At 54.9% G+C, this 26,711-nt stretch overlaps 2 protein-coding genes across 5 annotated transcripts; both read left to right on the top strand.

Annotated features, from left to right (window-relative positions):
• Nucleotides 1-429: 429 nt before the first annotated feature.
• Nucleotides 430-4,033, top strand: CD79A (CD79a molecule; the record flags this gene model as incomplete). The annotated part of the gene is made up of 5 exons (XM_080908570.1): nucleotides 430-502; nucleotides 1,782-2,075; nucleotides 2,295-2,413; nucleotides 3,721-3,789; nucleotides 3,920-4,033. The coding sequence occupies 5 exons, from the start codon at nucleotides 430-432 to the stop codon at nucleotides 4,031-4,033; spliced, it is 669 nt and encodes a 222-aa protein (XP_080764696.1).
• Nucleotides 4,034-5,442: 1,409 nt separating this feature from the next.
• On the top strand, nucleotides 5,443-25,943 carry ARHGEF1 (Rho guanine nucleotide exchange factor 1). Of its 4 annotated transcripts, none has more exons than XM_080908332.1 (30): nucleotides 5,443-5,568; nucleotides 9,990-10,031; nucleotides 10,133-10,213; nucleotides 10,504-10,617; nucleotides 13,963-14,061; nucleotides 14,203-14,245; nucleotides 14,456-14,702; nucleotides 14,987-15,016; nucleotides 15,238-15,337; nucleotides 15,462-15,558; nucleotides 15,641-15,676; nucleotides 16,056-16,193; nucleotides 17,067-17,172; nucleotides 18,367-18,534; nucleotides 18,797-18,942; nucleotides 21,115-21,261; nucleotides 21,578-21,660; nucleotides 22,012-22,137; nucleotides 22,272-22,386; nucleotides 22,477-22,577; nucleotides 22,800-22,877; nucleotides 23,099-23,174; nucleotides 23,245-23,412; nucleotides 24,172-24,259; nucleotides 24,354-24,440; nucleotides 24,679-24,746; nucleotides 24,828-24,914; nucleotides 25,107-25,270; nucleotides 25,346-25,446; nucleotides 25,557-25,943. In XM_080908332.1, exons 2-29 carry the CDS (start codon nucleotides 10,008-10,010, stop codon nucleotides 25,427-25,429), a joined length of 2,901 nt encoding a protein of 966 aa, XP_080764458.1. In that variant the 5' UTR covers nucleotides 5,443-5,568; nucleotides 9,990-10,007; the 3' UTR covers nucleotides 25,430-25,446; nucleotides 25,557-25,943. The 4 variants fall into 4 exon arrangements, with proteins under 4 accessions (XP_080764458.1, XP_080764456.1, XP_080764459.1 ...); XM_080908330.1 differs by having other exon boundaries at nucleotides 17,067-17,184; XM_080908331.1 differs by lacking the exon at nucleotides 5,443-5,568 and adding an exon at nucleotides 6,762-6,913 and having other exon boundaries at nucleotides 17,067-17,184.
• Nucleotides 25,944-26,711: the final 768 nt, after the last annotated feature.

Below are 26,711 nucleotides of genomic sequence, written 5' to 3'. Positions count from 1 at the left end.
GTGAAACCATTATTTTTTTAAAATGGAAAGTGAGAGAAAAGGGGTGAGGCTAGAAAGAAAAAGGCAGATGGGGTGATAAGTTTTTGCCCGATGTTAGAACAGGAGCCAAAGTTAAGAGAAGCTGTGGACTTGCTGTAGCGAGCACCCAGAACGCTGGCTCCGCACGATCCTTTCCCGGGTTCAGCAGTGATGAACTAGACCTTGAACCGACGCCATGCACTAGCGACTCAGGGGAATTGTGGCCAGCCCAGGTGCGGGGACAGTTCCTCTCCACTCAGGGCCCACACCATATGGCAAATAAAGGGCCAGGACTAAGGGCCACTGGAGCCCATCTCCGGCAGGGCTGAACAGGAAGTGAGGCGGAGTTTGGAGTAGAATCTGGTACCTCAAGGTTACCGCCACCCAGACTAAGCAACTCACTGGGAGACGATGCCAGAGAGTCTAGGAGTCCTCCAAGCCCTGCCTCTCCTCCTCCTCCTCTTCTTGTCCGACGCCTGCCTGGGTAATGTGGCCAGAGGGAAGGTGGGGGGGGGGTCTGACAGGATTGGCGCAGAGTGGAGTCAGAAATGGCCAAAAGGCAATGCACAGCAGCGCATCTCTTAAAGTGATGCGTCCCTGAACGCTAGGAAACAGAGGAAGGAGAAATACTGCACTGGAGGGCCAGCCTGGGCTACATAATGAGTTCTGTCTAGGCCAACCTGCACAATGTACTGATTACCTGCCCCCAAAAAAGGAGTAGGGGGGGAGGGAATCAGGAAAAGCCTTCTGAACCAAGCCACAGGCTAGCGGAGGAGGCTTGAGTAAGTTAAGGACCAAGACTGCCATGCCCAAAAAACGTTGGCACGACCTTAGCTCCGCAAGTCAGAATGAGGAACTGAGGTAAGTGTTGACTGAACATCAGGATATGGAGGTAGAAAAGGCTGTCCGTGAGGGAAACGGGTTTTGTTTGGTTGGTTTTTTCCTCTGCCTTACATCTAGGGGGGCAGGCTTCCTCAGGCGCTCCATTCCCCACCCCCACCCAAGTGTGACCACACTGACCTAGGCTTTCAGAGAAGGTCCAGGGATTGGAGCCCTGCCATCTGAGTCTTAAGCCTGAGACTTGCTGGGGCTTCTTTTCCCTCCCTTTCTTCCTCACTCCCGACTTTTCTCTTTCCTGTTATGTCCAGAAAGGGGACTACAAGCCAGTGTGGTGAGACAGGGCTTCCCTGTGCCACCCTGGCTGTCCTAGAACTCACTCTGTTAGACGAGGCTAGTCTCAAACCCACAGAGATCTGCCTGACTCACTCTAGAGAGTGCTGGGATTAGAAGCAGGTACACTACTGCCTGGAAGGTTGCCACTTTTAAATTACAGAGATGAGGAACAGTCTACCCCTCTCCGCCCCTCCCCCCAAAAAACAAGCCAAGACCAGTAAAGGGCAGATTCAGGGAGGTGGGAATTGAGTACCTCCTCCAATGATCTGGGTACTGCTGGGCTCCGCCCACCCTGGGTGGGTCTAAGGGGTGTCTTATCTCCACCCCTTTCCCCCGGGGTGAAGAATGGGGACCAATGGAGTGGTCTTCGTGAGAGAGCCCCTGGGCTGGTTGGGGGAGCATCAAAATGCAAAGGGGAAACAGAAGAGGCCATGGGGTGTCTCCTTGCTTCTATCCTTTTTCTGGGTACCCTTACTGTCAGTCAGTATGGCTCCATTCCTGAGGGTGCTGGTGTGCAGCGGTCTGGGCTGGATCGAGGGTCTCCATCTCCAGGCCCTGACCTGTCTGTCTCCTCCCATTTCTCTCCCTAGGTCCCGGATGCCAGGCCCTGCTGGTAGAAAGGGGTCCACCATCCCTGACGGTGAACTTGGGCGAGAAGGCCCACCTCACCTGTGTAAACGACGGCAAGAACCCTAATATCACATGGTGGTTCAGCCTTCAGTCCAACAGCACGTGGCCCTCAATGCCGGTGGATCCTGGCCCGGGTTCCAAGGGCGAGTTGATCTTCCCCAAAGTAAAGAACAGACACAGGGGCTTGTACTGGTGCCAAGTGATCGAAAACAACGTACTGAAACGTTCCTGCGGTACTTACCTCCGAGTGCGCAGTGAGTAGGGAGGGGCGCTGACCCTTGAGGTTCCATTCCCTGTTCCCGTTCCATCCAGAACACTGGGAGCAGAGCCAGTTCCTCCCTCCTGGACCTGCAACCAGCAATCTATGGGTTCTCACCTGCCAGATGATGACTTCAGGGCTCCCTGACTTCGAAAGGAGCAGGGAAGGGAGAGGAAGGGAATCCAGAACTCTGAATAGCACCCTGTCTTCACAGAGCCAGTCCCTAGACCCTTCCTGGACATGGGGGAAGGTACCAAGAACCGCATCATCACAGCAGAAGGGATCATCTTGCTGTTCTGTGCAGTGGTACCAGGGACGCTGCTGCTGTTCAGGGTGAGTCCCCCCACCCCCAGGGACACCCTCAAGTCATCTTGACTTACTTGGGCCTGGACTGTGACTCCAAGGTTCCTTCAAAGTTTGGGGGTCTGGGAATAACCACCAAAATAATTGTCAGTGGTACTGAGCTCAAGGGGGGGGGTCAGCATGTCCCCACTGACCCTCACAGATACCCTCTCACTGCTGGCCCACCAAAGGCTGCAAATGCAGCCAAAACCAGGGCAGAAGGTGTGTCCTCCCAGAGCCCCTGCTTCTTCTTAGGCCACAAGACAACATTTTTGTTTTGTTTTGTTTTGTTTTGTTTTCCCCCAATGGGGTTTCACTCTGCAGCCCAGGCTGGCCTCAAACTCACAGAGATCCACCTGCCTCTGCCTCCCAAGTACTAGGATTAAAGTTGTGCACCAGCACTGCCCGGTACCTATTTATATCTTATCAGTGCGTATGTGGGAGTGAGGAATCCGGGAACAACTCTCAGGAGTTAATTCTTTCCTTCCACTGTGAGTTTCCCTCATCAAATTCATGTCCTCGGGTTAGCATGCCAATACACTTACCAGCTTGAGCTACCTCCTGGACTTTCTTTGCTTTCACTTTTTTTTTTTTTTTTTTTTTAAGCTAGATATTAGTCTAGGCTAGCCTCAGACTTGCTACATCTCCATGGCCGGTCTGCTTGGTCTTTATCTTCCAAGCACTGAAGTCACAGGCATGTTGTCACCACCAGTTTTATTGTTGTTTGCCTGTTTTGTTTTCTTGGGGAGGGTACGACAGCATCTCGCTATGTCGTTCAGGCTGGGCTGGAACTCATTATATAAATCACATTGGTCTGGAAGTCAGCACCCTCCTGCCTTGGTTTGCCAAGCACTGGGATGACAGATGTCCAGCACCACTCCCAGTTCTACTTGTTGATGGAGGATAGTGGAGGACCGGCATGGTGGTGCCTAGCTTTGGTCCTAGCTCCGCTCCTCAGGAGGAAGAGGCAGGCAGATCTCTCAGGAGTTCAAGGCCAGCCTGGTCCACGCAGTGAGTTCTCATGTAGCTCTTGCTAGATAGAGATCTAATAGTGTCCGTGGAGTGGAGGGACATCTGCAGAAGTCCACTGGAAGGTGAGGCAGGAAGCTCGCTCGAAGTTCGAGGCCCATAAGAAGAAAGAGAGGAGAGAGGGGTAGTGGATAGAATCTGCCAAGGTCCCAATAAGTGGCCTGGGGCGCGCGGGGAGGTGGGGGTGTCCCTTGCTAGTAGGAGAGGGTCTAAAAAACTGTCCCCTCCCTCCTTGCTAAACTCCACTTCTACCCTGTCCGCTCCTGTAGAAGCGGTGGCAAAATGAGAAGTTTGGGGTGGACATACCAGATGACTATGAAGATGAAAATCTCTATGAGGTAAGCACGGGATGCAGCAGCCGTGCGTGGGGGTGGCGCTGGTGTGTGGGGGGCGGCGTCTGCATTGGGTCCCTGGAGTTGACTACGGCCAGGGGTGCTGATCTCTCTCTCCTCTTTCTGTCCCCTGCAGGGCCTGAACCTAGATGACTGCTCTATGTATGAGGACATCTCCAGGGGACTCCAGGGCACCTACCAGGACGTGGGCAGCCTCCACGTTGGAGACGTTCAGCTGGAAAAACCATGACCGACACCACCCCACCCTTTCCACTCCCTGCTGTGCTTTCTGCCTCTGCCTGTCATAAGCCCAAGTCCAGCATCCCTGCCCCTCTGCCCTTCCCCGGTGCCTGTCCCTCTGGAGTGTCCCACCCTTGCCTCCAGGCTGCCCCACCCTATTCTTGTCCTTCCTCAAGTCGGGTTCCCTCTCTAGTGGGTAATGAGCCCTTAATCGCTGCCTCTAGGGGAGCTGATTACATCAGGCTCCTTAGTGTCACCCCCTCCTCCCAGATCTGTCATGGCCACTTAAGTGATAATAAATCCTTCCCAAAGCAGCCCTTGGCAGGAGTCATGGATCTCATGTGGACTGCCAGGGAACCAGGAACAGAAAACTCAAGTCCCCTCCTCCCTCAGACCCAGGATTCTGAACCCAAGTTCTCACCTGACCACTTCTGAGATCCGGGACCAGACAATCTTGGCTGTCTGAGCTCCCCAACCCCCCAACCCCCAAAATAACAGGAAGTCTCTTGGGGAAGTCCCCACCCCAATTGAAATGCTGGTTTATCTCCTTTATAGGGCCTCACCCTCCCCATGTCCCTAAGCAGGGGGAACCAGTGCCGGTGTTACCAAATTTTTACCCGTATTTAAGCTCTGAGAACACAAGGTATTATTTCTTGGAATGGAACCTCATTCCCTCAGGATTCACTTGCATAGACAGATTTGGAGAGTTTCTGTCTAGAACCTGGGGGTGACAGAGACATCGAGAGTGGCGTGACAGTCTGGACTGGGAAGAGCAGACTCGGGTTGTTAAAGGACAGGAGGCAAGGAGGAGACTCAGGGGATCCCCAGAGACAAGGACACAGAAATAGAAGCCAAAGGAAGAAGCAGACACAAACTGGCTGGCCTAGGCCCGGAGGGGGGTCGGGGGGGGGGGGAGTAACAACTGTTGGGGAAAGGACAAAGCCTGACATCTCAGAGGACAGACAGACAGCAGCAAGAAAGGGGCCCAAAATGATCAAGGCACAGAGGCTGCAGCAGGCTGAAGTGGCAGAGGCTGGAGAGCCAAGAGTGCTGGATGGACCCCGACACTGTGGGCACACGGTCGGGAGCCCAATCGAGACCAGGGTGGTGGCGCCTTTAACTTTACTCTGTACTCCCGAGGTATCTCTGAGTTCGAGGCCAGCCCGCGCTACACAGCGGGTTCGAGGCCAGCCGGGGCTACAAACTAAGTGAGAGAGAGCGGAAGGTCCAGAGCAGGAGCCGGGCAGCAGCAGGGCGGGCGGCAGAAGCGGACAAAGGCGAAGGGGAGCCGGGCGGGGCCGGGTGGGGCCGCGCCCGCGGGGAAAGGAGGAGCCGCGCGGGCGGCGAGAAGGGGAAGGAAGCCGAGGTGCCGGGCGGGCACGGGGCGCGGGCAGGAAGCGGGGAGGGGCGGCGGGCGGGGGCTCCGGAAAAACGCCCCGACTTCCTGCCCGCCGGAGCCAGGAAACCCGAGTCGGGACGCCGGGCCCGGGATCGCCGAGCCCGACCTCGGGCGCCCCGCCGGTCACCTCCCCGCGCGGACACCAGGTACACGGTCCCTGGCCCCGCCCGGCCTCCTCCCCACTCCGGCGCCGGGGGAGGAGCAGGGAGGGGACGGGGCGCCGGGGGCCTCCCGGGGGGCGCCCAGCGAACCTGCAGTCGCCTTTCTCTGGCCTCGGTTTTCTCATCTGTCAGAGAGAGCAAAGAGAAAACCCGGCCCGGTGGCGCACGCCTGTCGTCCCCGAAGTTGGGGAGCAGAGACAGGAGGATTGCCTTGAGTTCGAGGTCAGCTTGGGCGACCTAGCATGACCCCTGCCTCAAAAGGAAAAGCAAAACAGAGAGGGAGCGAGCGAGCGAGTGCATAGTAGGTAGAGATGAACTAGGCTGGGATCCAGGCTCCCGGCTGTTCAGTGCAGAATGATAACACCCATTTACCAGCGGGGAAACTGAGGCCCAGGCTGTCGGACCGCCTTGTCGCAGGGACATACACTCTAAGATAGCGGCTGGGACTTGAACTCGTAGCTGTTTCCTGTAAAGCGCTGCTACCCCTGCAGTCAGAGATGTTTGATTAGAGCTCCCTAAAATAAACACGCATCGCTGCAGACCATTCTGAAGCCGAGAGTTCCAGAGCGCTGAAGACGTCCCAGAACGCTTTTTGTGTTTTACCCTCCTCTGTGTTATTAATTATATATACTCTGGGAGATGGCTGTAGGGGAGAGAACCGGAAACATGCCCGCTTTGAACAGATGGGAAGACTGGGGCCTAAAGGGAAGTCATTGCTTTTTGCAGGTTAGTCTGTCTGGAGGAAATATATGCTCGAGCGCATGGGTGTTTTTATATTTTGGTGTGTGTGTGGGTGTGTGTGTGTGTTTCCAGTTACAGCGGGAGGAGTTGACAGTGACAGAGGGGGGTCGGTATACAAGCATTTGGAATTTAATAGGTCCGGGTTGGGGAGGTGGATAAGGTGGGAAGAGCCGATGCGAGGTCCCGATAAGCACTTTGGACCTGAGAGACTTAAAGTTTCCCGGAGATTGAGCTCCAACCAGGCGCTGGAACCATCCACCGCTTCTGCGAAGGGGGCGGGGCCCGGGAGAGTGACAGGGGCAGTCGAAATACGGAAGCGAGGGTCCTCCGAGACAGACCAGAGCGGCCCTTTCGGGCCAGCGTGGCGCGGTGTAGAGATAGAGCAGCCGGCTAGAGGAGTGGAGTTGCCGAGGCGGAGAGTGGTAGGAGGAGGGCTAGAGCGGCCGGAGGGAGAAGTGGAGCTGGGCGCAAAGGCGGCCTCTGGCTCGGATAGAGCGACTCTGCGGCGCGGGTGGGGGAACCTGGAGCTCGAGCGCGGAGGCTTCGGTTCCTGAGGCTGCAGTGGCTTGCTTCTCTTCCCATCCGACAGGTGAGATAGGCAGCCCTTGGCTGCCGTGAAACCTGACCCCACACGTCTTCCCTGCCACCCACAGTGGCAGAATTATTGAGCGCTCGTGTGAATCAGCCAGGTTCCGTGTAAGATTTAGGGATCCTGAAGACCCGCCACGTTACATAGGTCAATAAGATCTTACATACCTTCCAGGTTTCAGGACGCCTTTCACGGAGACCCGGCCTTTAACATAAACATAGGCTTCTCAAAGATCAAGGCAGGGTCCTACACTACCTAACGCACACCACTATCGAGGTCCCACAAACCATTAGTTTTCCCTTTAGAATCACCATCTATCTCTCTGGATTCTTGAGGCCCACTATGTATCAAATAGAATGTGGGGTTGTATACATTCCAGGGCCCTTTCGTTGTATTTTCAAGACTCCTAGATGTCTTGGAGACTTGATAGTCCAGTCCAAAGGCTTGTTGAACATGAGCCCGTAGAACCCAGGCGCTTTTATGTGCTTCCTTCTACAGGACTCTGCATAAACCTAAACCTGCCCTGACTTCCCCCATCCACGCCACCTCCAGAGCTTCAAGTGCAAAAAAAAAAATGCGCCCTCTGCCGGACGGTAGTAGACTTTGTTGGTGGCTTCATTTCGCTAGCTTTACCTTTTATCTGTTTTTCAAATCCTCTTTGAACCCAGGCTTCTGGAGCTGCTAAGTCCATCCTGGTTGACTGCTTAGGTCACGGCAACCACATGATTTTCCAGGCACCATCAGACCTGATGTATCTCAGACCGTAGATGCATATTTTAGTGTCCTTAGGTCAAAGTGTGGGGGCGGGGTGCCTCAAAGCAACTGCCTGAACCTGAGTCCTGGCTCTGACTCTTATAAGCCATGCCTCAATTTCCCCCCTGTGAAACGGCAATAAGTTTAATAGTGACACCCCCTCCCCTAAAATAAACCAAATAATGCTGGCCTCCTTGGGTCAGTAAGAGGATTAAATTCGTTAACATCTCTAGACAGACCCTGAACCCTGCATAGAACCTAAACCTGTGTGTGCCATCTTGTCTGGCACATACTAGGAACGCCTGAAGTGTCAGCCATTGTTCCTTATTGTCTTGGGGAATTCGGAGATAATGCATGCTACCTGTGTGTGAGAATCGGGGTCTTCTGGAGAACATTTGTTCAAATTTCGTGCCTTCCGTGTTTTTTTTTTTTTTTTTTTATGGAGGGGGCTGAGCTAATAAAGACAAGCATGAGGGTTAAGGGGGCCATTTTGAAAAAGAGCCAGGCATGGTGGTGCACACCTTTGGTCCCAGCACTGGGAGAAGTGGCAGGCCGATCTCTGAGTTCAAGACTGGCCTACTCTACATAGTTCTGGGACAGCCAGAGCTACACAGATAAACCCTGTCTCCTGCCATGGAGGGGTAGGGGGCACTTTTTAGTTAATCTGGTTGCTTTGTTTGGGGTACAGCTCAGGGCCTCTCATATGACAAACATTCTGTCGTTGAGCTACACCCCCAAACCCTTCTTGGCTCCTTTGGGGTCTCCCAGTCGAACATATTTCCTGCCGAGATGACCACAGGAGTTCCGAGTCTGGTCATGGCTTCTAGCATAGAAGTCTGGCTGGAAAGGGTGGCCTTTGAATGCACCCGAGTGTTTGTAGTGGGGAGGTAATGGAGTTGATGGGACTAGGCACATTGGTCGCCTCCTGTAATACCAGAGCTTGAGAGACTGAGACAGGAGGATGGCCTCAAGCTTGAGGCCAGTCTACAGAGTGAGATCCTGTCTAGAAAAAAGAGAAAAACAAAACCTGAGTTGATATACCCAGATAAGTACCAGGTAGGCTTATCTCTCCCAACAACCCACTATTACTCTGCCATCTTGGTTTGCAAGTTTATTAAGCACTCAGCAATGTTCACATTTTGAAGTTACCCAGGCTTTTACGGTGGACAGATACAGCTTCTGGGAGAGAACTCAAATGAAGCCTGCTTGGGGGAAGCCCCATCATCACTTCTGGACACTCCAGAAAGCATCTTTGTTCAGAAATCAGAATCATAGCAACGGCTTATTGAGTGCTAGGGAGGAGGCAGATGGAGAAGGGAGAAGGGCGGGTCTCAAGAGTTATAAATAGCTTTGGGGTGTGGGGACCCGCCCCCTACTGGTCCACCCCATGCCCTTTTCACCATTCCTTCCCTCCTGACACTGATCCACACAGCATTAGTCAGACTAATGAGGGTCTGGAAGATGCTACTGAATAGGGAAAGTAGAGGGAAGATGGGATGTAGAGAGGAGACTCTCGTGGAGCTGGCGCTGGACAGAGCCAACCCCATCTGTGGAAGGACAGGGAGGCAGAGGAGGGGCCAGCAGAAGTGACTGGAGAAAGGATGGGTCTGGGAGGAGGGGTGGAGTCCAGGGACCACAGCCGCTTCAGATTGAAGGAGCGATGGCACACACCTGAGAGTGGGCTGTTGAGCCCCACCCCCAACATCATTTTTCTTGGACCATAGCTACAAAAGCTGGGATCTGTAGGGAACCACCCGGCTCAAGGTGTCTGACTGAGAGGGACTCTGTTTTGTTTTCTCATGTAAAGGGGGTTGGAGCTTGGGGGTTCACCATTGACATTTCCTGTCACAGGAAATGGGGCTGGTGGGTTCAGAGGCAACATCCTGGCCCAGCCCTGCCACAGATCAGAGTGCATAGCCCCCCCACCCCCCACCCCATACTCTTCCTACCTCCTCCTTAAGGACTGTTCTTTTAATTTTGCCTGTTCCAAAGTCCTTCCCCCTTGAGGACTAACCACCCCTCTGGGTCCCTGGTCCTTCCTTCTTTAGTGACCCAAATTAGTGGCTTTTACCCACAGCCACCCAGCCCACCCATGGACCCATGCTCCAGCACCCGCACACCCCACCCCACCCCACCCCCTTGGTCTCTCCGCCTCTGCTGGGCCGTGAAGAGCTCTTTGTCGACACACAGAGGCTCCATTGAGTTTAAGAGGCTGGGGGTGGGGGTGTTTACTCACCTTCTGCACCTGGGCCAGGAATCTGTGAGTAACTGCCCAGCCTCAGGCACTTCCTCCCCTGCCCCTAACTGCTCCTCCTCTCCGCAGGCTGGTGGAGTCCTGGAGATGGGAGAAGTCGCCGGAGGGGCGGTGAGTTCGGTGCAGGGAGAAGATCTGAGCCAAGGTGAGGGAGCTCTGGTGCTCCGTGAGGTAGGGAGCCCCGTGGGTTGAAGTCACATCTCCCCTTGCAGGCCCCAGGGCCTCCCCGGTCTGGCCTGGTGTCCATCATCATCGGGGCTGAAGATGAGGATTTTGAGAATGAGCTGGAGGCGGTGAGCAGGGTGGGGTGGGAAAATGTCTACCACAGACTTCCACCTGTCTCCCTCTAACCCCTTCCCTTTGACTCACATCCCTTCTCAGAACTCAGTACCATCGAAGTAACATCAAGTCTCACCCCTTCTTCCTAACTGCTTGCCCTTACTGTCTGGGCTGTAGCACAGGCACATCTACCCCCATTTCCCTGTCTTGAAGCCAATTGAGAGGTTCCAGAGACTGGGTAAGGCAAGCCTAGGATGTCCCTTCTTTCCCTTCGGCACTCAGCTCCCTTGCTCCCACCCTCCAGAACTCAGAAGATCAAAACAGCCAGTTCCAGAGCCTGGAGCAAGTGAAGCGACGCCCCGCCCACCTCATGGCTCTCCTGCAGCATGTGGCCCTGCAGTTTGAGCCAGGACCGCTGGTGAGGATGGGGGGTGGTGGTGATGGTGAGGAGGGATGAGGCTGGGCACAAGTTTTAGAAATAGGACCTCAGACAAGATACAGGAAGCAGGCTTCTGATCTAGGCAGGCTTGCAGATGCCCCCGGGTGAGCCTCAGTAATCAGGGAGTCTGGGCCTGAATACATGCAGCAGAACCCAGCCTCCCGACAGATGCTATGTCCTGCCCTTTTCCAGCATCTCCAACTGGTAATGCTGTCCCTCACCTAGCTGGCCTTGGTGGTGGGAAGGCTTGGGAGGGTGGTAGCAAGGCAAGGCCTTCTCAGCAGGTGTCACCAGTTGGGTGGGCATCAAGGACTTGGTTCCCTTAGCCATCTCAGACTTAGAGAGCGCCTTAGACCTTGATCCAATACCCAGAGAAGCTCCATGTGCTAACCTAGAAACATCCTGAGCCTGGCGTGATATACACACCTGTGATCCTAGCACTTTAGTGAGTGAGGCAGGAGGATAGCCACACCTTCTTAGTCAAGAAAAGAAAAAAACCCTTTCAGGTCCAGGCAGGGAGACACAGATTGAGAACTTTGTGGTCCAGTCCCTGATACAGCAAGAAGCCACAGCACTGACTGGGAGTGAGTGGGTGGGTAGGTGGATGTGGGATAGGGAGGTTATTATATGGAGGGCTGGGGGGTTAGGCCTGTTCCTAAGAAGATTAGATACCACCCAGCACAAGGTATTAGATACCCAAGATACTTGACAAGGGATGTCCAAGAGTCTTGCACTGCATGAAAATGCACAGAGGACCCCCCTCCCAAAAAACCAAAAAAACCTAGAAAAGAAATCCTGGGCAGGGACACCCATGAACATGGGGCTGGGGGTGTAGCTCAGTTGGTAGATGTGCCTAACAGGTACAAAGGCCTGGGTTTGAACCTGGGCATTGCATAAAGCAAGTATAGTGATCCAGGCTCGTGATCCCAGCACTCAGCAGAAAAGAAGTTTCTTCTTAGCAAGTTTGAAGCTGGCCAGGGCTACCTGAGATCTTGTCTCAAGAAAAAGGCATGAACTGGAAGGCTGAGGCTTGTTGTCCTGACACCAAGCTTTAGGAGCTGGTGGAAAATTGAGGAACGGATACAGTGTCTCCATCTACAGTCTTGGGAAAAGCAGGTGTCCCTCCCCTGGTACATAGATGCCATTAGAGCTCAGGAGTCTCCCATCCTAGACCTTACTTAACTCAAGGACACTCCAAAGTGCTCTGGCATTCTGGGAGTTGCCTTTATGCAGCTTCCACACCCCGAAATATTATGGGGAGAGGTTGAGAAGAGCAGACATAGGTGTGTTAATCAGTAAAGATAAAATGTTCTGCCGCCAGACAGTACAGTCCCAGCACTCAGGAGGCAGAGGCAGGCAGATCTCTGACTAAACAAAGACCAATCATCAATAAAAGGTCTGCCTGCACCGGAGTGAGTCTGCTCGAGCACATGTAGGGACATGTCACTTGCCAGGCAGCATCTGTGGGAGCCAGTCAGACGCTGTCCTTTCTTGTGTCACCCCCGAAGGCTGGCACACAGGCAACCTCAGGAGATGCCTGGCAAGAAGTGAGCCCCACTTGCCCACCCATCTATTGTCTGTCCCTCACTGCTCTGGGACAGCCAGAGACAGCTGCCTACACTTGAGCTTGGCTTTACCCTGTGACCTCGGGCAGCCACAGTTAGTCATTGTTGGTACTAAGGATTGAACTCGGGGCCTTAGCCATGCTAGGCAAGCACCCTACCACTGAGCTACCTCCCAAGTCCTTGTTATTTTTATTGTGTGTGTGTGTGTGTGTGTGTGTGTGTGTGTGTGTGTGTGTGTGTATGTAATGTGTGGGGTATGTGTGTGTGTGTATGTAATGTGTGTGTGTGTGTGTGTGTATGTAATGTGTGGTGTGTGTGTGTGTGTATATAATGTGTGGTGTGTGTGTGTGTGTGTGTGTATGTAATGTGGTGTGTGTGTGTGTGTGTAATGTGTGGTGTGTGTGTGTGTGTGTGTATGTAATGTGTGGTGTGTGTGTGTGTGTGTGTGTGTGTGTGTGTGTGTTCATTTGGCTATGTGCATATACGTGTACATATGCATTATATGAAGAAGCCAGTGGTCTGTGTTGGATGTCTTTCTTGATCTCTTTCTACCTTATTTCTTTCCCTCCATTTTCAAGTTTATTCTTATTTTATTTATTTATTTGTTTGTTTGTGGTTTTTGGAGACGGGGTCTCTCTATTATGTAGCACTGGCTGACCTGGAACTCACTGTGTAGACCAGGCTAGCCTTGAGCTTTAGAGATCCACCTGCTTCTGACTCCCAAGTGTTAGGATTAGAGTCATGCACCACTACGTCCCAGCTCTTCTTATTAAACTTTGATTGATTTTGTGTACGAACGTGTGTGGGTGCTTGTTTGTGAGTACACACATGCCATAGCATATGTGTGGAGGTCAGAGAGCAGCCTCTAGGACTCTTTTTTTTTTTTTTTTTTAAGATTTGTTTATTTAATGTATATGAGTACAGTGTCATCAGATCCCATTACAGATGGTTGTGAGCCACCATGTGGTTGCTGGGAATTGAACTCAGGACCTCTGGAAGAGCAGCCAGCTCTTGACTGCAGAGCCATCTCTAGCTCTCTAAAGAGGGTCTTATACAGAGCCATGAGCTGGCAGTGGTTCTGCTTCTGCTCCCAAGTGAGCGTTGGGAGGTGCCCACTGTGCTGGCTTTACCTTGTGTTTTGAGATAAGGTCTCTCTAAGTTGCCCGGGGTTGCCCTTGAACCTTCGATCCTTTGACCACACAGTTTAAGCTATTTTTCCTCTTTCCTTTTGATGGTGTTTTGTTTTTTTAAGTCAGGGACTTTGAATTCCTGCCTGCAGTCCCATGCCAAGGCACTCAGCTTTGAATCCCCAATTCCGAGCCGTTGTTTTAGGAGCAGGCAGGATCTCATACAACCTCACACTCTGCCCCTGAACTCCTGATCCTCCAGGTTCTCCCTGGAAAGTGATGGGATCAGTCGTTCACCGCCGTACCTGGGTTCAAGGTTCCCACCTACTAAATGGTGGTAATGGTGATTGGACAGGTTCCTAAACGGCCTTTGGTGTACCCCGAATCCTCAGAATAGCTAGTAGAGATAGCTAGTAGCAAGAATTGTAAAGGAATGCGGAAGTGTTCATAGCAGTGGGAGTCGCAGGGGGAACCAGCCTGTACGACTGGACTGGAGGTCAGAGTGTGCTTCACAGAGGGAGTCAAGTCTGAACCCCACAGACACTCGGTGGTCATAGAGCCATGTGGGCTGTCCAGAGAGGGAGTGTGGTGGTTGGAGCCAGGAGAAAGAGTCCCGCTCTGTGTGTCCTCAGCTCTGCTGCCTGCATGCAGACATGCTAAGCTCGCTGGGCCCCAAAGAAGCCAAGAAGGCCTTCCTGGATTTCTATCACAGTTTTCTGGAGAAGACTGCGGTGAGACTCCTCCCAGCTGCCCCCGTCCCTCTCCCAATGTCCAACTATGGAGGTCCTCCCCAGTGTCCTCCCTCAGGCCCCTCCCACCAAGGCCTCCCGAGGTCCATCTCCTACCACCTCACTCCTGTCTCCCCCGAGCAGGTTCTGCGGGTGCCGGTCCCTCCCAATGTCGCTTTTGAACTTGGTAAGAAGAGGGGTCTGGGGATAAGGGGGGGCTTCTCTGGCAGGGACAAGTCTCCCCGGAGACCCATGGGACAGAAGCCGTAATTCAGTCATTCAGTCTTGGTGGTGGCAGCTCAGGGAAATATTCATGGGTGGGGACAGTGGTCCAAGTAGGTTGGGAGCCAGGCCCCCTGGAATGGATGTGGTCCTCAGCCCTTGCATCGTTCTGTAGATCGGACGCGGCCCGATCTCATCTCTGAGGATGTCCAGAGGCGGTTCATACAAGAGGTGGTGCAGAGCCAGCAAGCAGCCGTGACCCGTCAGCTAGAGGACTTCCGCTCCAAGCGGCTCATGGGCATGACACCCTGGGAGCAGGAGCTGAGCCTGCTAGAGCCCTGGATTGGGAAAGACCGAGGCAACTATGAGGCCCGGGAGCGGCATGTTGCAGAGCGGCTGCTCTCCCACCTCGAGGAGATCCAGTGAGTTGTGGGTCTCTCTCGGTGTCCGTCTGCCTCAGTGTTTGTTTTCTTGCCCTGTCTCAAGTTTAAGTCGGCCTAACTCTTACAACTTCGGGGTCCCACTGAAGTTTCTGGGTCCTGTCCGTGGTCATGTGTTTGGAAGTAGCGCTCATGTCCTCTGGATTGGGCCTTCCAGGGCTGCTTCTGCTGACCCTGCTTACTGAAGAGAGGACAGCCCAGAAGTAAGCCTCAGTGGACAGGGAAGTCGGGCTCTGTGGTGTCATTGTAGATTTCTCTCTTTGCAGGCATACCATCTCCACAGATGAAGAAAAAAGGTGAGAGACGGCCTCGGAGAGAGTTGTGAAAGAGAGGCATACGGTGTGGGCCCAGGGAGGCCGAGGCCCCCCTGAAGCAGCGCCCTTGCTCCCGGCTTTGGGAGCAACGCCTTTCCTCGAACTACAGGAAGTGGTTGAGGGGTTGTGGGGGACTGTGTCTGTCATTGTGTGCTGCCGAGTGTCTGCCCCAGCGGCCCTTAACTCACTGTCCCCTCCCTCAGTGCCGCTGTGGTCACTGCCATCAGTCTATACATGCGCCACCTTGGGGTCCGGACCAAGAGTGGGGACAAGAAGTCAGGGAGGAACTTCTTCCGAAAAAAGGTGCTGAGGTCAAGTCTTGCCCTGTCCTTTCTAAGAATCCCCCGGGGAGGCCTAGAGCCTGCAGTCACTTTCGGCTTCATGTCATTTTGGAACGATGGGCTTTCTTTTTGTCATCTTCCCACAGGTGATGGGGAACCGGCGGTCAGACGAGCCCCCCAAGACAAAGAAAGGCCTGAGCAGTATCCTAGATCCTGCCCGGTGGAACCGGGGAGAGCCATCGGGTAAGAGGGCTGTTAGCCTCAGCCTTGCACACCCTGTAGGTCCCAGGCCATTCAAGCTTACTGTTCTACTCTTTTCTTTCAGCTCCAGATGGTCGACATCTGAAGGTCGAGGTTGATGGTAATGAACCTGTAGCTACACTGTCCACCCAGGACTGAGGGAGGATCCCTGGGTCTGAGGGAGGAGGACTGGGTCTGAGGGAGGAGGGCTGGGTCTGGACCCCTGGGTCTGAGGGAGGAGGACTGGGTCTGGACCGCTGGGTCTGAGGGAGGAGGGCTGGGTCTGGACCGCTGGGTCTGAGGGAGGAGGGCTGGGTCTGGACCCCTGGGTCTGTGGCAGAAGTAGACAGTATGTAGAGAACTGAGCATGGGAGAGGCCTCTGTGTGGAAGAAGGCTAAGAACACAGTGTCTTAGTTCCCCTGGGGAACTAAGCAGATGGGACTAGAAGCCTCTGTTTTTTTTCTCATTTTCTCATTCTTCCTTGATGTGTTTCCAACAGAGAAGCCAGGCCCTGCAGACCGGAAGGGAGGCCTGGGTATGTCTTCTCGGGACAGGACTGTTGGGACTCCTGGGCAGGACAACCCGGGAGTTTCCCTTCACCCTCTGTCCGCAGACAGTGTTGACTCCCGAGAACCAGGTAAGCGTTTCTGCGTTGGGACAGGAGCACCACGAGACCCTCAGCCCCTACTCAGATGAAAAAATAAACTCCTGTCCCATTGAGAGCCCTCCTTTATTCTCAGCATCTTTTCTCGCTCCTAGTCAGGGGCAGTAGTTGCCCCTTGCCTCAGTTTACCTTTGGGCTCTGACCTCTGTGTTGGTGTCATGTCTCCTTATCCCTGAAGTAGGTTTTGTGTGTGTTATGTGGGGCTTTGGTTTTGGAACTGGGGGTGGGAATGCTCCTCACACATGGTAGACAAACTCTCTGCCACCAGGCTGCCCCCAGCCCCCACCCCTCACTGCTGGAGTCTAGGCCAGTGCCATACTGACAAGCTGCATACCCCCTGACCTATAGTTTCCAACAGTCCCTGGGCTCATTTCCTGGAATCTCAGTGAGGAATGTCCACATGACATTCTTACATCATCTTGAATAGTGAATCCCAGTGAGTTTACTATGTCCTTCTCCCCAGAGCTACAGGTCTCTTATCTTAGCCCTTAGGTCCCAGAAGCTTGTGTAACCTGAGTTCAGATCCCTCCTGCAGCTTCCTTGTGCTGTGTTCTGGAAGCCACTTACCTCTCAGTGGGTCTGTCCATTTCTCTTAAGGCTATGGAGACGGGAGATTGGCAGCCTCCAGTCCCCTCCTACCTAGGGTGGGGGGGGACACTAGTTCTGTGACAATGCCCCCTCCTGGTGCTAGCCCCTCCCTGTCCAGTGCTCTGAGGTCTGACCGTGTGTCTGTCCTCTCATGCTGAATGTTGAGTGAGTAGGTGGGTGACTGCCAGGCATGGGTGTCGTCCAGCCGGACACAACTGCAGGCGGAGGCCTTCCAACCATCACTCCTCTTATCCATAGGTGTGGATACCCCGCAGGAGCCAGGGGATACACCCCCACAGGGTCCTACAAGCCTGGAGCCCCTGGTGCCCCCAGAGAGCACGGAGGACAATGGAGAGACTGAGAGGTGTCTGCTGTGGTGCTGGGAGGGCGGGGGCAGGACAGCATAGAGGGCCCAGGGAGGGTGCTTGGGATTGCTGCTGCAGTCTGCACCGGCCTGTCCCAGCCAGCTCTGCTGCTGGACCTCCCTTTCTGCCCGTCTCTGGGCTTCTTTCCATCCTTGCTTTCCCTCCTTCTCCTGTTCCCGCTCCTCCTCCTGCTCCTTTTCCTCCCCCTCTTCTTCTTCCTCCCCCTCCTCCCTCATTTCTTTACCCTCTGTTTCCAGTCTTCTCTGGCCAGGTTCTCTCCATCTCCCCCTCATCTCCACTCAGCTTCCTTCATCCCTCTTCCCAGTAAGCTCTGCCTCCCTCGTGGCCCTGCTCCTGGTGTCCCTTGCCTCCTCTGTGCTCCAAGCTGCTGTGTCATGGGGGCCTTGTCCCCCTCACAGTTGGGGGGCAGGCTCTGCCCCCTGCCCGTCCTTGTGCAGCTGCTTCAGGGAACCCGTGGTGGGTGTGGGGAGCTGGGTTGGGCACACCTGGTCCACCTCTGACCCTGTTGCCCTCTCTCCCCAGAAGGTGGAAGAGGTGGGTGCCTGGGCCCTGGGTGGGGGGAGGGCCAGCCCTCCCCCATCTCTCCCAGCCCCTCCCCCTCCCCATGGCCACCTCCTCCCGTTCACCCCCTGTGAGGGGAGGGTGGGTAGGCACATCACCCTCCCGATTGAGCTAAGTATGGAAATCCTTTCTCCTTGTTCCCTTTCCTCTGACCCCAACCTCAGGGAAGGGGGGGGCTGGTCCTGTGGGCCACAGTGGGTTTCATTCTGCCCACCAGAGTTCAGTACCCTTGGGGCCCCACCCAACCCCAGCTAGCTCCCCAAGACCATCACTTCTGACCCTCTCTTCTCTCTTCTGTTGCTTGTTTCATCCCTGGCCCTGTCTCCCCTGTCCCTGCCCTGTCCTGGTCTGTCATGTCCCTGCCCTGTCCTGGTCTGTCCTGTCCCTGTCCTGGTCTGTCCTGTCCCTGTCCTGGTCTGTCCTGTCCCTGCCTGGTCTGTCCTGTCCCTTGTCTCCCCTGTTGGCTGTCCCTGCCCTGTCCTGGTCTGTCCTGTCCCTGTCCTGGTCTGTCCTGTCCCTGCCTGGTCTCCCCTGTTGGCTGTTCCTGTCCTGGTCTCTTCTTGTCTCTGTCCCGGCCTCTGTCTGACTCTGTCCTTGGCCTTGGGGTCCAGGCTATCAGGGCGTCTGGGGCGCTCAGAGAGCCTGCGGGTGAGTGACCGCCGCCGGCCTTCCCGGGGCAGCCTCGGGGCTAAGGGCCGGGGTGGGGGCCGTTCCCGGAGCGACGTGGACATGGACCCAGGCTCTGCCACGGCCGTGCTTGGCCCTACCCGACGAGCCACGTACGTCACTTCCCCCTCATGAATTGAGGAAGCCTAGAGATTTGGGAGGTGGTGGGTTGATGCTAGACTCTCAAAGAAGTGGACAGCACAGGCCATTGCTGAGTTGTGGGTGGGACACTGGTATCTAGAGATCTAGGGATTGGTCTGTATCATGGTCTCCCAGAGGCTTCAAATGTCAAGGCCACAGAGGGGTTGTAACCAAAGAGCCAGAGGTCCCCCAGGGGTGCTCCAGGATGGAGCCTAACAGTACCTCTGTCCTCAGCCCTGAGCCTGGAGATGATGGGGAGCCAGGACGGTCAGGCCTGGAGCTGGAGCCAGAAGAACCTCCTGGATGGAGGGAACTGGTGCCCCCAGACACCCTGCTCAGCCTGCCCAAGAGCCAAGTGAAGCGGCAAGAGGTCCTCAGCGGTGAGTGCTACCCTGCAGTCACTGCGGCCAGGCCAGGGGTGCTCAAATGTGAGAACAGCTGCTTTCAGACGGAGGGACAGCTGGGTGCAAGGGCTGCGGAAGGGGCTCGTCCTGTCCCCACCCCCGTGCTTCCAGACACCCTGCTATCAAGTACTACTATCAGAGCCCCGAGCTTCCAGAAAAGGTGTGGGGTTTTAGGCAGTGCTGTCAGGAGCCAGATACAGCAAGGCCCGTCATCCCAGCCACATGCTCTGGGGATCAGGCTGCCAAAGGGAAAGAGGGTCAGAAGTTCAAGGCCAGGGCCCAGGAGATAGCTTACTGGGTAAAAGGGGCCTGCTGCAAAGCCTGACAGTTTCCAGGAAGAGCCACCTCCACCAGCTGTCCTCTGGGTACCGTGCGTGCGTGCGTGCGTGCGTGCAGCCCTTTGGAGTCAGAAGCAGGTGGCTCTCTCTCTCTGAGTTCCAGAACTATATCAAGAGACTGTCTCTAAACATCAAAACCAAAACAAAACGGAGCTAGAAACAGTGAGAAATTGCTCTCGCTCTGCCTCTCTTGGGCTTCTCATTTTAGCTATTTGGGTTTGCTTGCTTGCTTTTGAGACAGGGTTTTTAAACTAGCCTTGGTTGTCCTGAAACTCACTCTGTAGACCAAGCCTTCCTCGAACAGACAAACATTCTTGTCTGCCACCCACATGCTGAGATTAAAGGCGTGTTCCACCACAGCTAGCTATTTCTAACTTGTTTGCTTGTTTGTTTGTTTTATCTGCATATGGTTGACTATACTGTGTGTGTGTGCGCGTGCCTGTGCAAACACCTTTGGATACCTTGGGGCTGTAGTTACAGGTGGTTGTGACCTGCTGTGTGAGGTCTGGAAATCTGGGATTCTGTAAGAAGACCCAGTGGTCTTGGCTGTTGAGCTGTCTCTCTATCTCATGGGCCAAGCCGGTCTCTAACTTCCTAAGTAGCTCAGGGTGGCCTTGAACTCCTGATTCTCCTGTCTCCTTCCTGAGTGCTGGGATGGCAGTTGTGTGCCATCAAGGACTGGCTTTTGTTTTGTGACACAAAGTCTCACCCTGTAGGCCGGGTTAGCCTGATACTCAAAATACCTCCTCTGCCTCCTGAGTAGCTGGGCTTACAGGACTCACCATTAGGCCTAACTTAGCAGTGGAACTGTAAAGTGTAGTAGCCACAGCTGAGAACTGCAGATTGTGTTTCCTTTACGTTTGACAGTTAAGATGGAAACAGCAGCACGTAGCTAGTGACTACCCCGTTAGGTTATGCAACAGCCTCTCACCAGAAAAATACAGCATTCAGAATGTTGACTGTAGTGATGTGTGCCTGCGAATGCAGTCAGTACTTGAGAGGTAGAATAGTCAGGGGTTCGAGGTTATCCTCAGCCACAAAGCCAATTCATGAAACCCTGATTCATGAGCTGAAGCATACACACACACACACACACAGAGAGACACGTAATCGCACCATCGTCATACAGTGCATTTAATACAGCAGACTTGTGCACCTCTAAAACTCACTGAGGTACCCAATGACTGGTCATGGAAGATCGAGGGTTGTCCCCTGGACCTGAAACTACCAACCTATAGTAGAGAGAACCATTGTGTGATGCTAGACATCTGTTCCACACACCCAGGAGGCTGAGGTGAGCCGTGTGAGACCCTGTTGATAGGTAGATCATTCCAGCTAAGAAAGTAGCTAGACTTTTTTTAGGTTTTATCCCAGTCTTCTGACCTCAGCAGACTCGTATCACTGGTTATTCTGGTCCAGCAGAAGGGAAAGGGTGTGTGTGTGTGTGTGTGTGTGTGTGTGTACTGTAGCACTCCTCAGTTCTTACAGAAGGCAGTTGTGGCTCTACCCAGAGTATGTTCTGACATCACCAGTTTCTAGGGATCCCTCCTCAGTCTGTGTTCTCCCAGCATGCCTTAGAACCTTTCCCTACAGCAGCAGTTATCAACCTGTGGGTGTCGACCTTTTGCAGGTCACCCATGTGACATCCTGCATATCGAATTGCAGGTATGAAGGAGCAACGAAATAGTTGTATGGTTGGGGGTCACACAGCACGAGGAACCGCACTAAGGGCCGCAGTGTTAGAAAGGCTGAGAGCCACTGCTCTAGAGCGTGGACCCTCCCTAGTGTCGCCTCCTCTTTGGGCCCACAGAGCTGCTGGTGACGGAGGCAGCTCACGTACGCATGCTGCGGGTACTGCACGACCTCTTCTACCAGCCCATGGCGGATGGGGGCTTCTTTCCTCTGGAGGAGCTGCAGAACATCTTCCCCAGCCTAGATGAGCTCATCGAGGTGCACTGTGAGTGCCACGTCTCCCCTCTTCGCCCCATCCCAGCACCCCTCCTGCCAGGCCTGGTAGACCCAGAACCCACCCATCCTTTGAGTACCTGCCACAGGCAGCTGGCCTCCTCCTGGGGACCCCACATTCCTGTCCCCCACAGCGTACACTCCAGATGACGCACTAAACAAGCACATAGATTGTGCATAGCAGCCCACCAGCCCCGAGGGTCAAACGCACAACTGCAGCCTGAGCCAGCAGCAGCCCAAACCAGGCTTTTCAGACATTCTGGCTCCAATATAGCCCCTCCTTTTCTGTCCCCACCCCCACCCCACAGCCCTGTTCCTCGATCGTCTGATGAAACGGAGACAAGAGAGCGGCTACCTCATTGAGGAGATTGGCGATGTGCTACTGGCCCGGGTGAGGTGCTCCCACATGGCCCTAGACTCTGACTCTCTGTCCTGTCCCCACATACCCCAGAGATCTGGGCCCCAGGCCTGTCCTACCTTAGGCTTCCATTTCTTTCTCTCTCTTTTTTTAATATTTATTTATTTTATTTATATGAGTACACTATAGCTGTCCTCAGCACACCAGAAGAGGGCATCAGATCTCGCTACAGATGGTTGTGAGCCACCATGTGGTTGCTGGGATTTGAACTCAGGAGCTCTTAACCCCTGAGCCATCTCTCTCCAGCCGCTAGGCTTCCATTTCCGTAGAAGTCTGTTTTGACAACCCCACCTGAGACCTTCCCCTGTCTGAATCTTGTTGCAGTTCGATGGTGCTGAGGGCTCATGGTTCCAGAAGATCTCCTCCCGCTTCTGCAGCCGCCAGTCCTTCGCTCTGGAGCAGCTCAAAGCCAAACAGCGCAAGGAGCCTCGATTCTGTGCCTTCGTGCAGGTGAGGCGGGGCGGGCCTGGTGGGGTGTCCTTAGTGTGAGGGAGGAGGGCTAGAACCGAACCCTGTGTCTCGGGAGAGAGGGGCTCTGTGGGCAGGGCCCTGGGCTGCCCCTGCGCTTCCTGCTTGGTCCTCAGGAAGCCGAGAGCCGCCCTCGGTGCCGGCGCCTACAGTTGAAGGACATGATCCCCACTGAGATGCAGCGACTGACCAAGTACCCGCTGCTGCTGCAGAGCATTGCGCAGAACACAGGTACCCTCCCGCCCCCCCCCCACCACCATGGCCGCTGACTGCGGACGTGCCAGGGTGCGGATTCACGGCGCTCACTCCCTTTGCCTGCAGAAGAGCCTGCGGAACGGAAGAAAGTGGAGCTTGCAGCCGAGTGCTGCCGTGAGATCCTACACCACGTCAATCAAGCTGTCCGTGACATGGAGGACCTGCTGGTGAGCCGGGGTTGGTGGGGCGAGTACATGGGCTTAGAGGTCAGTGTCCAGGAGTCATTTGGCTTTTCGTGTCTTCCTCTTGGGACTACTGGAGGTCAGGCCCAGACCTCAGCTTATCCCCCAGAAGCTGGCCTTATTTCATTGCTCATCCATCTTGATGTCGCTGAGGGTCAGCCCCTATGCCTGGTTCAGCTTCCTGTAACCCTCCCGTCTCTGTCCTAGCGGCTCAAGGATTACCAGCGTCGCTTGGACCTGACTCACCTACGGCAGAGCAGTGACCCAATGCTGAGCGAGTTCAAGGTGAACCCCGTAGTCTCCCCTCTGCTCACCTCGGCCCTGCTGCCCAGGGGCTTCTTACGTACGGTGCAGCTGAGAATGTATCCAGGGAGCCTATCCCCACCTCCTTCCCAGAGGGTGTCCATAGTGACCTCTGACCCCACGCCCTGGTCCTTGGCTGTTCAGCTTGCTGTGCCCTCCCTCCCTTCATCACCATAGCTGACCATGGCTCCTTCCCGCCTCAGAACCTGGACATCACTAAGAGAAAGTTGGTCCATGAAGGCCCCCTCACGTGGCGAGTAACCAAAGACAAAGCTATAGGTGAGTGCACCCGAAGGTGGCGGGGACAGGGGGAGAGGCCAGGCGTGTGACCTTGCTGCCTCACCCAAAGAGGTCCACGTACTGTTGCTGGACGACCTGCTGCTGCTGCTCCAGCGCCAGGATGAGAAGCTGCTGCTCAAGTCCCACAGCCGGACGCTGACGCCCACGCCGGACGGCAAGACCATGCTGCGGCCTGTGCTCCGGCTCACGTCTGCCATGACCCGCGAGGTGGCCACTGGTGAGCTGGGCAGGTCATCTGAGCACAGTTGCCCTGTGGCATGGGGAGTGGGACTCTCTAGGAGCCTCAGGGCCCACTCTGGAAGGGTCTGAGGGAAACAGGAACGGGCGGGACCAAGTACAGATGGCAGGGATGAGGCATAGGCTGTCAGCAGAGCACTTGACAGAAGTAAGAGGATTGTTGAGTATGAGGTCAGCTTGGCCTACAAACGACCACCCTGTCTCAAGAAACTAAAAATAGCCATGCTTGGTGTCACATGCCTTGAACCCCCAACACTCAAGAAGCAGAGGCAAGTAGATCTCTGAGTTCGAGGCCAGCCTGGTCTATAGCATGAGTTCCTGGACAGTGATGGCTACATAGGAAAACCCTGTCTGGCAAAATAATAACGAAAAAAGAAAAGTAAATGAAAATAGAGGGAACTGCCTACGTTCACAGAGAAGCGTGGCCTGCCCCGACACTTTGGTTGCTTGCTTGGTTGGTTGGTTGGTTTTCCCGCAATGCTGGCCCCCCTGTTGAGGAATTGTAGGTACTTGGGGCAGAAGGTAGAAACCCAGGGCAGAGAGTTTTGCAAGCCTTGCCGAGAGGTTGTGCTGAGGCCACTGATGGTGGAGGGGCTCTTCAGATGAAGGCAGCCTAGGCTCCGTGGCCTGGTGTGATCAGGGCTGTGGAGGAAGTTTATTAGGAGTGTGAACTGTATCACAAGAGGGGGACACACTGGGAACCCTAGCTCCAAGTCATATCTCTCCCCTCCCTATGCAGATCACAAAGCTTTCTACGTTATTTTTACCTGGGACCAGGAGGCCCAGATATACGAGCTGGTGGCACAGACATCGTCAGAACGCAAGAAGTGAGAGTCCCCAAGGCTGGTGTGAAGGTGTGTGTCCTACTCAGGGTGGGGTTTAGGTGTGCTGACCGTCTCTGGTCTTGTCCTTTCTCCCCAGCTGGTGTGCTCTCATCACTGAGACTGCGGGATCCCTGAAGGTCCCTGCCCCTGCCTCCCGCCCCAAACCCCGGCCCAGCCCAAGCAGGTAAGGGGTCAAGGAGAGCTGCAGAGGCCAAGCATGGAGATCGTTTCCCTGGTCATATGCAGAACTTACGCCCCAGCACGCATGTTTATGAGCGTGTACAAATGCGTGTGCTGTCCAGCGTGAGCATGTACAAATGCATGTGTGGAGTCCCACACAGCCTGCCCCCTGTTATCTGTACCCCAGCCCTGCCAGCTTCTGGGCCAGGGATATGGAGTCACTCCTTGGCTTCCCTCCCCAGCACCCGAGAACCCCTGCTCAGCAGCTCTGAGAACGGCACTGGGGGCACAGAGGTCCCTCCAGCTGATGGTAAGTCTCAAGGTCACTGGCGAAGGGAGGTCACCTGAAGCCAGACAGGATCTGAGCATCCCTCTCTGTCTGCCTACCCAGCCACGACAGAGCGGATCCTCAACGACCTCCTGCCCTTCTGCAGACCAGGCCCTGAGGGCCAGCTTGCTGCCACAGCCCTTCAGAAAGGTAGGCCAGCCCTGTACCCTCCGGGTCCAGTGTCTAGTCAAATGCTGCCTCTATCCCTTTCTTCTTCGGCTTCTCTGGACTCAGGCCTCCTGCCCCATCCTAACCCTTTTGACTGATAACCACGGTCCCTCACCTCTCAGCTGCCCCTCAGCCCCCTGCCGCTGGTGACCCTGTCCCTCTTGCCTTGGCCAGTACTGTCCCTGAAAAAGATCCTGTTGAACACTGAGGAAGACAGTGGGGCAGGGCCTCCCCGCGATGGGGATGGGGTGCCTGGTGGGGGTGCCCCGGGCCCAGCGCACACTCAAGAGATTGAGGAAAACCTGCTCAGCCTAGAAGTGGTCATCAGACAACTGGAGGTATGCTTGCATTAGGGTTAGGGACTTGGGCAGGCTGTGGAAGGAAGGGCAACCCTCATCTATGATCCTCTGCAGGAGTTAGAAGAGGAATTTTGTCGCCTAAGACCCCTCCTGTCTCAGCTTGGGGGGGACTCTGTCCCCCAACCTGGCTGTACCTGAGCACTCTGCTCAGACAGGTGAGTGGGGGGCTGGGGTCAGGGTGCTGTTCTGAGGGGTGGTTGCCTGTCTCCTGTCAACCCTCTCTTCCCAACCCCTTTTCCTTCTTCTCTCCGTTTGTTACCCTCAGGCTTTTCATGAACAGAAGAATGGGGAGAGGATTCGAGGGGCCTCCAACCCCCACAGCTGCCACAGCCTTCACACCCCAGAGGCCTTGAGAAGAGGGAGATGGGCTGAACTTGATAGTGGACCTGCTCAGGTCCCTGCCTCCCACCCTGCTTCTGCCTTCTCCCTCCTGCCTTCTGCTTGGGGGACTCAGGGCTTCACTCCCAGAGGACCCCCATAATCCCCATTTTTTTAGGCCATCTCAGTATTGCCTATGGGAGGGTCACCCCTTCATCCCCTTCCCCAAGTGCCTTTGCTCTGTTTTTATATCCTGAATTGGAAGTTTATTTTTAATATATATTATCTAAAGAGACTGTGTGTGAGACCAGCGGGCCCCACGTCTGAGCCCGCCCTTGACCGACCGACCGATAATGACTTCCGGGTCTGTCACCTCCATGACGCTTGCTTCCTCTCAAGCTCCATCCATCCATCCATCCATCCACCCTTCACTTGTCTTACATTTTATTTAGTATATTGTGGGTGGGGTGCACACGTCAGAGGACAGCTTGTGGGAGTCGCTCTCCTGCCCTCTGGTCCCAGCACTCAGACGGTTGGGCTTGATGACAGACACTGTACCTTTACCATTCATTTGCAACAGGGACCCCACACACATGCACGCTGCATATGAGGTGTACCCTGTGGTCATCCAGAATGCAGGCACCCCACATCTCTTGTTCTTTTATTTTTGTAGTAAACTCTGGAAGTGGCTGTTGGATTTCAAAGGGAGCCAGTGGGAAGAGGACCCCTCCTGGGTGGGGCTGGGGGCGGGGTTATTGCTCTGAGCTCCCTGTCCCCAGGGGGACCTGTGTGGGAGGATTTCAAAAGAGGGGGCTGGCACTGGATTGGGGACACTGCCACACAAACACGCAGGTCACAGCACGTAGGAGGTCGGGGAGGCTGGGCGCCATATTGCACTTTGAGAGTGGGACCAGGCGGTTAATCCCCTCACATCGGAACCTGGGAGGAGACTAAAGGCCACCCTGTCCCTCTCCACTCTGTGGAGAAGGTGTGGCCTCCACTGGGGGTTGGAAGTGGCCAGGAGGGTGCCAAGGGCCGGGCCTAGGCCTTGGGCTGGTGTTAAGGGCAGACCAAGTAGAAGCTTCATGGGTGACTGCCCTGG

The sequence above is a fragment of the Micromys minutus genome, assembly GCF_963924665.1.
Source record: "Micromys minutus genome assembly, chromosome: 32".
NCBI classification, from domain to species: Eukaryota; Metazoa; Chordata; class Mammalia; order Rodentia; family Muridae; genus Micromys; species Micromys minutus.
The sequence above is the reverse complement of the archived record's forward strand: the minus strand, read 5'-3'. Positions and strand labels throughout refer to the sequence as shown.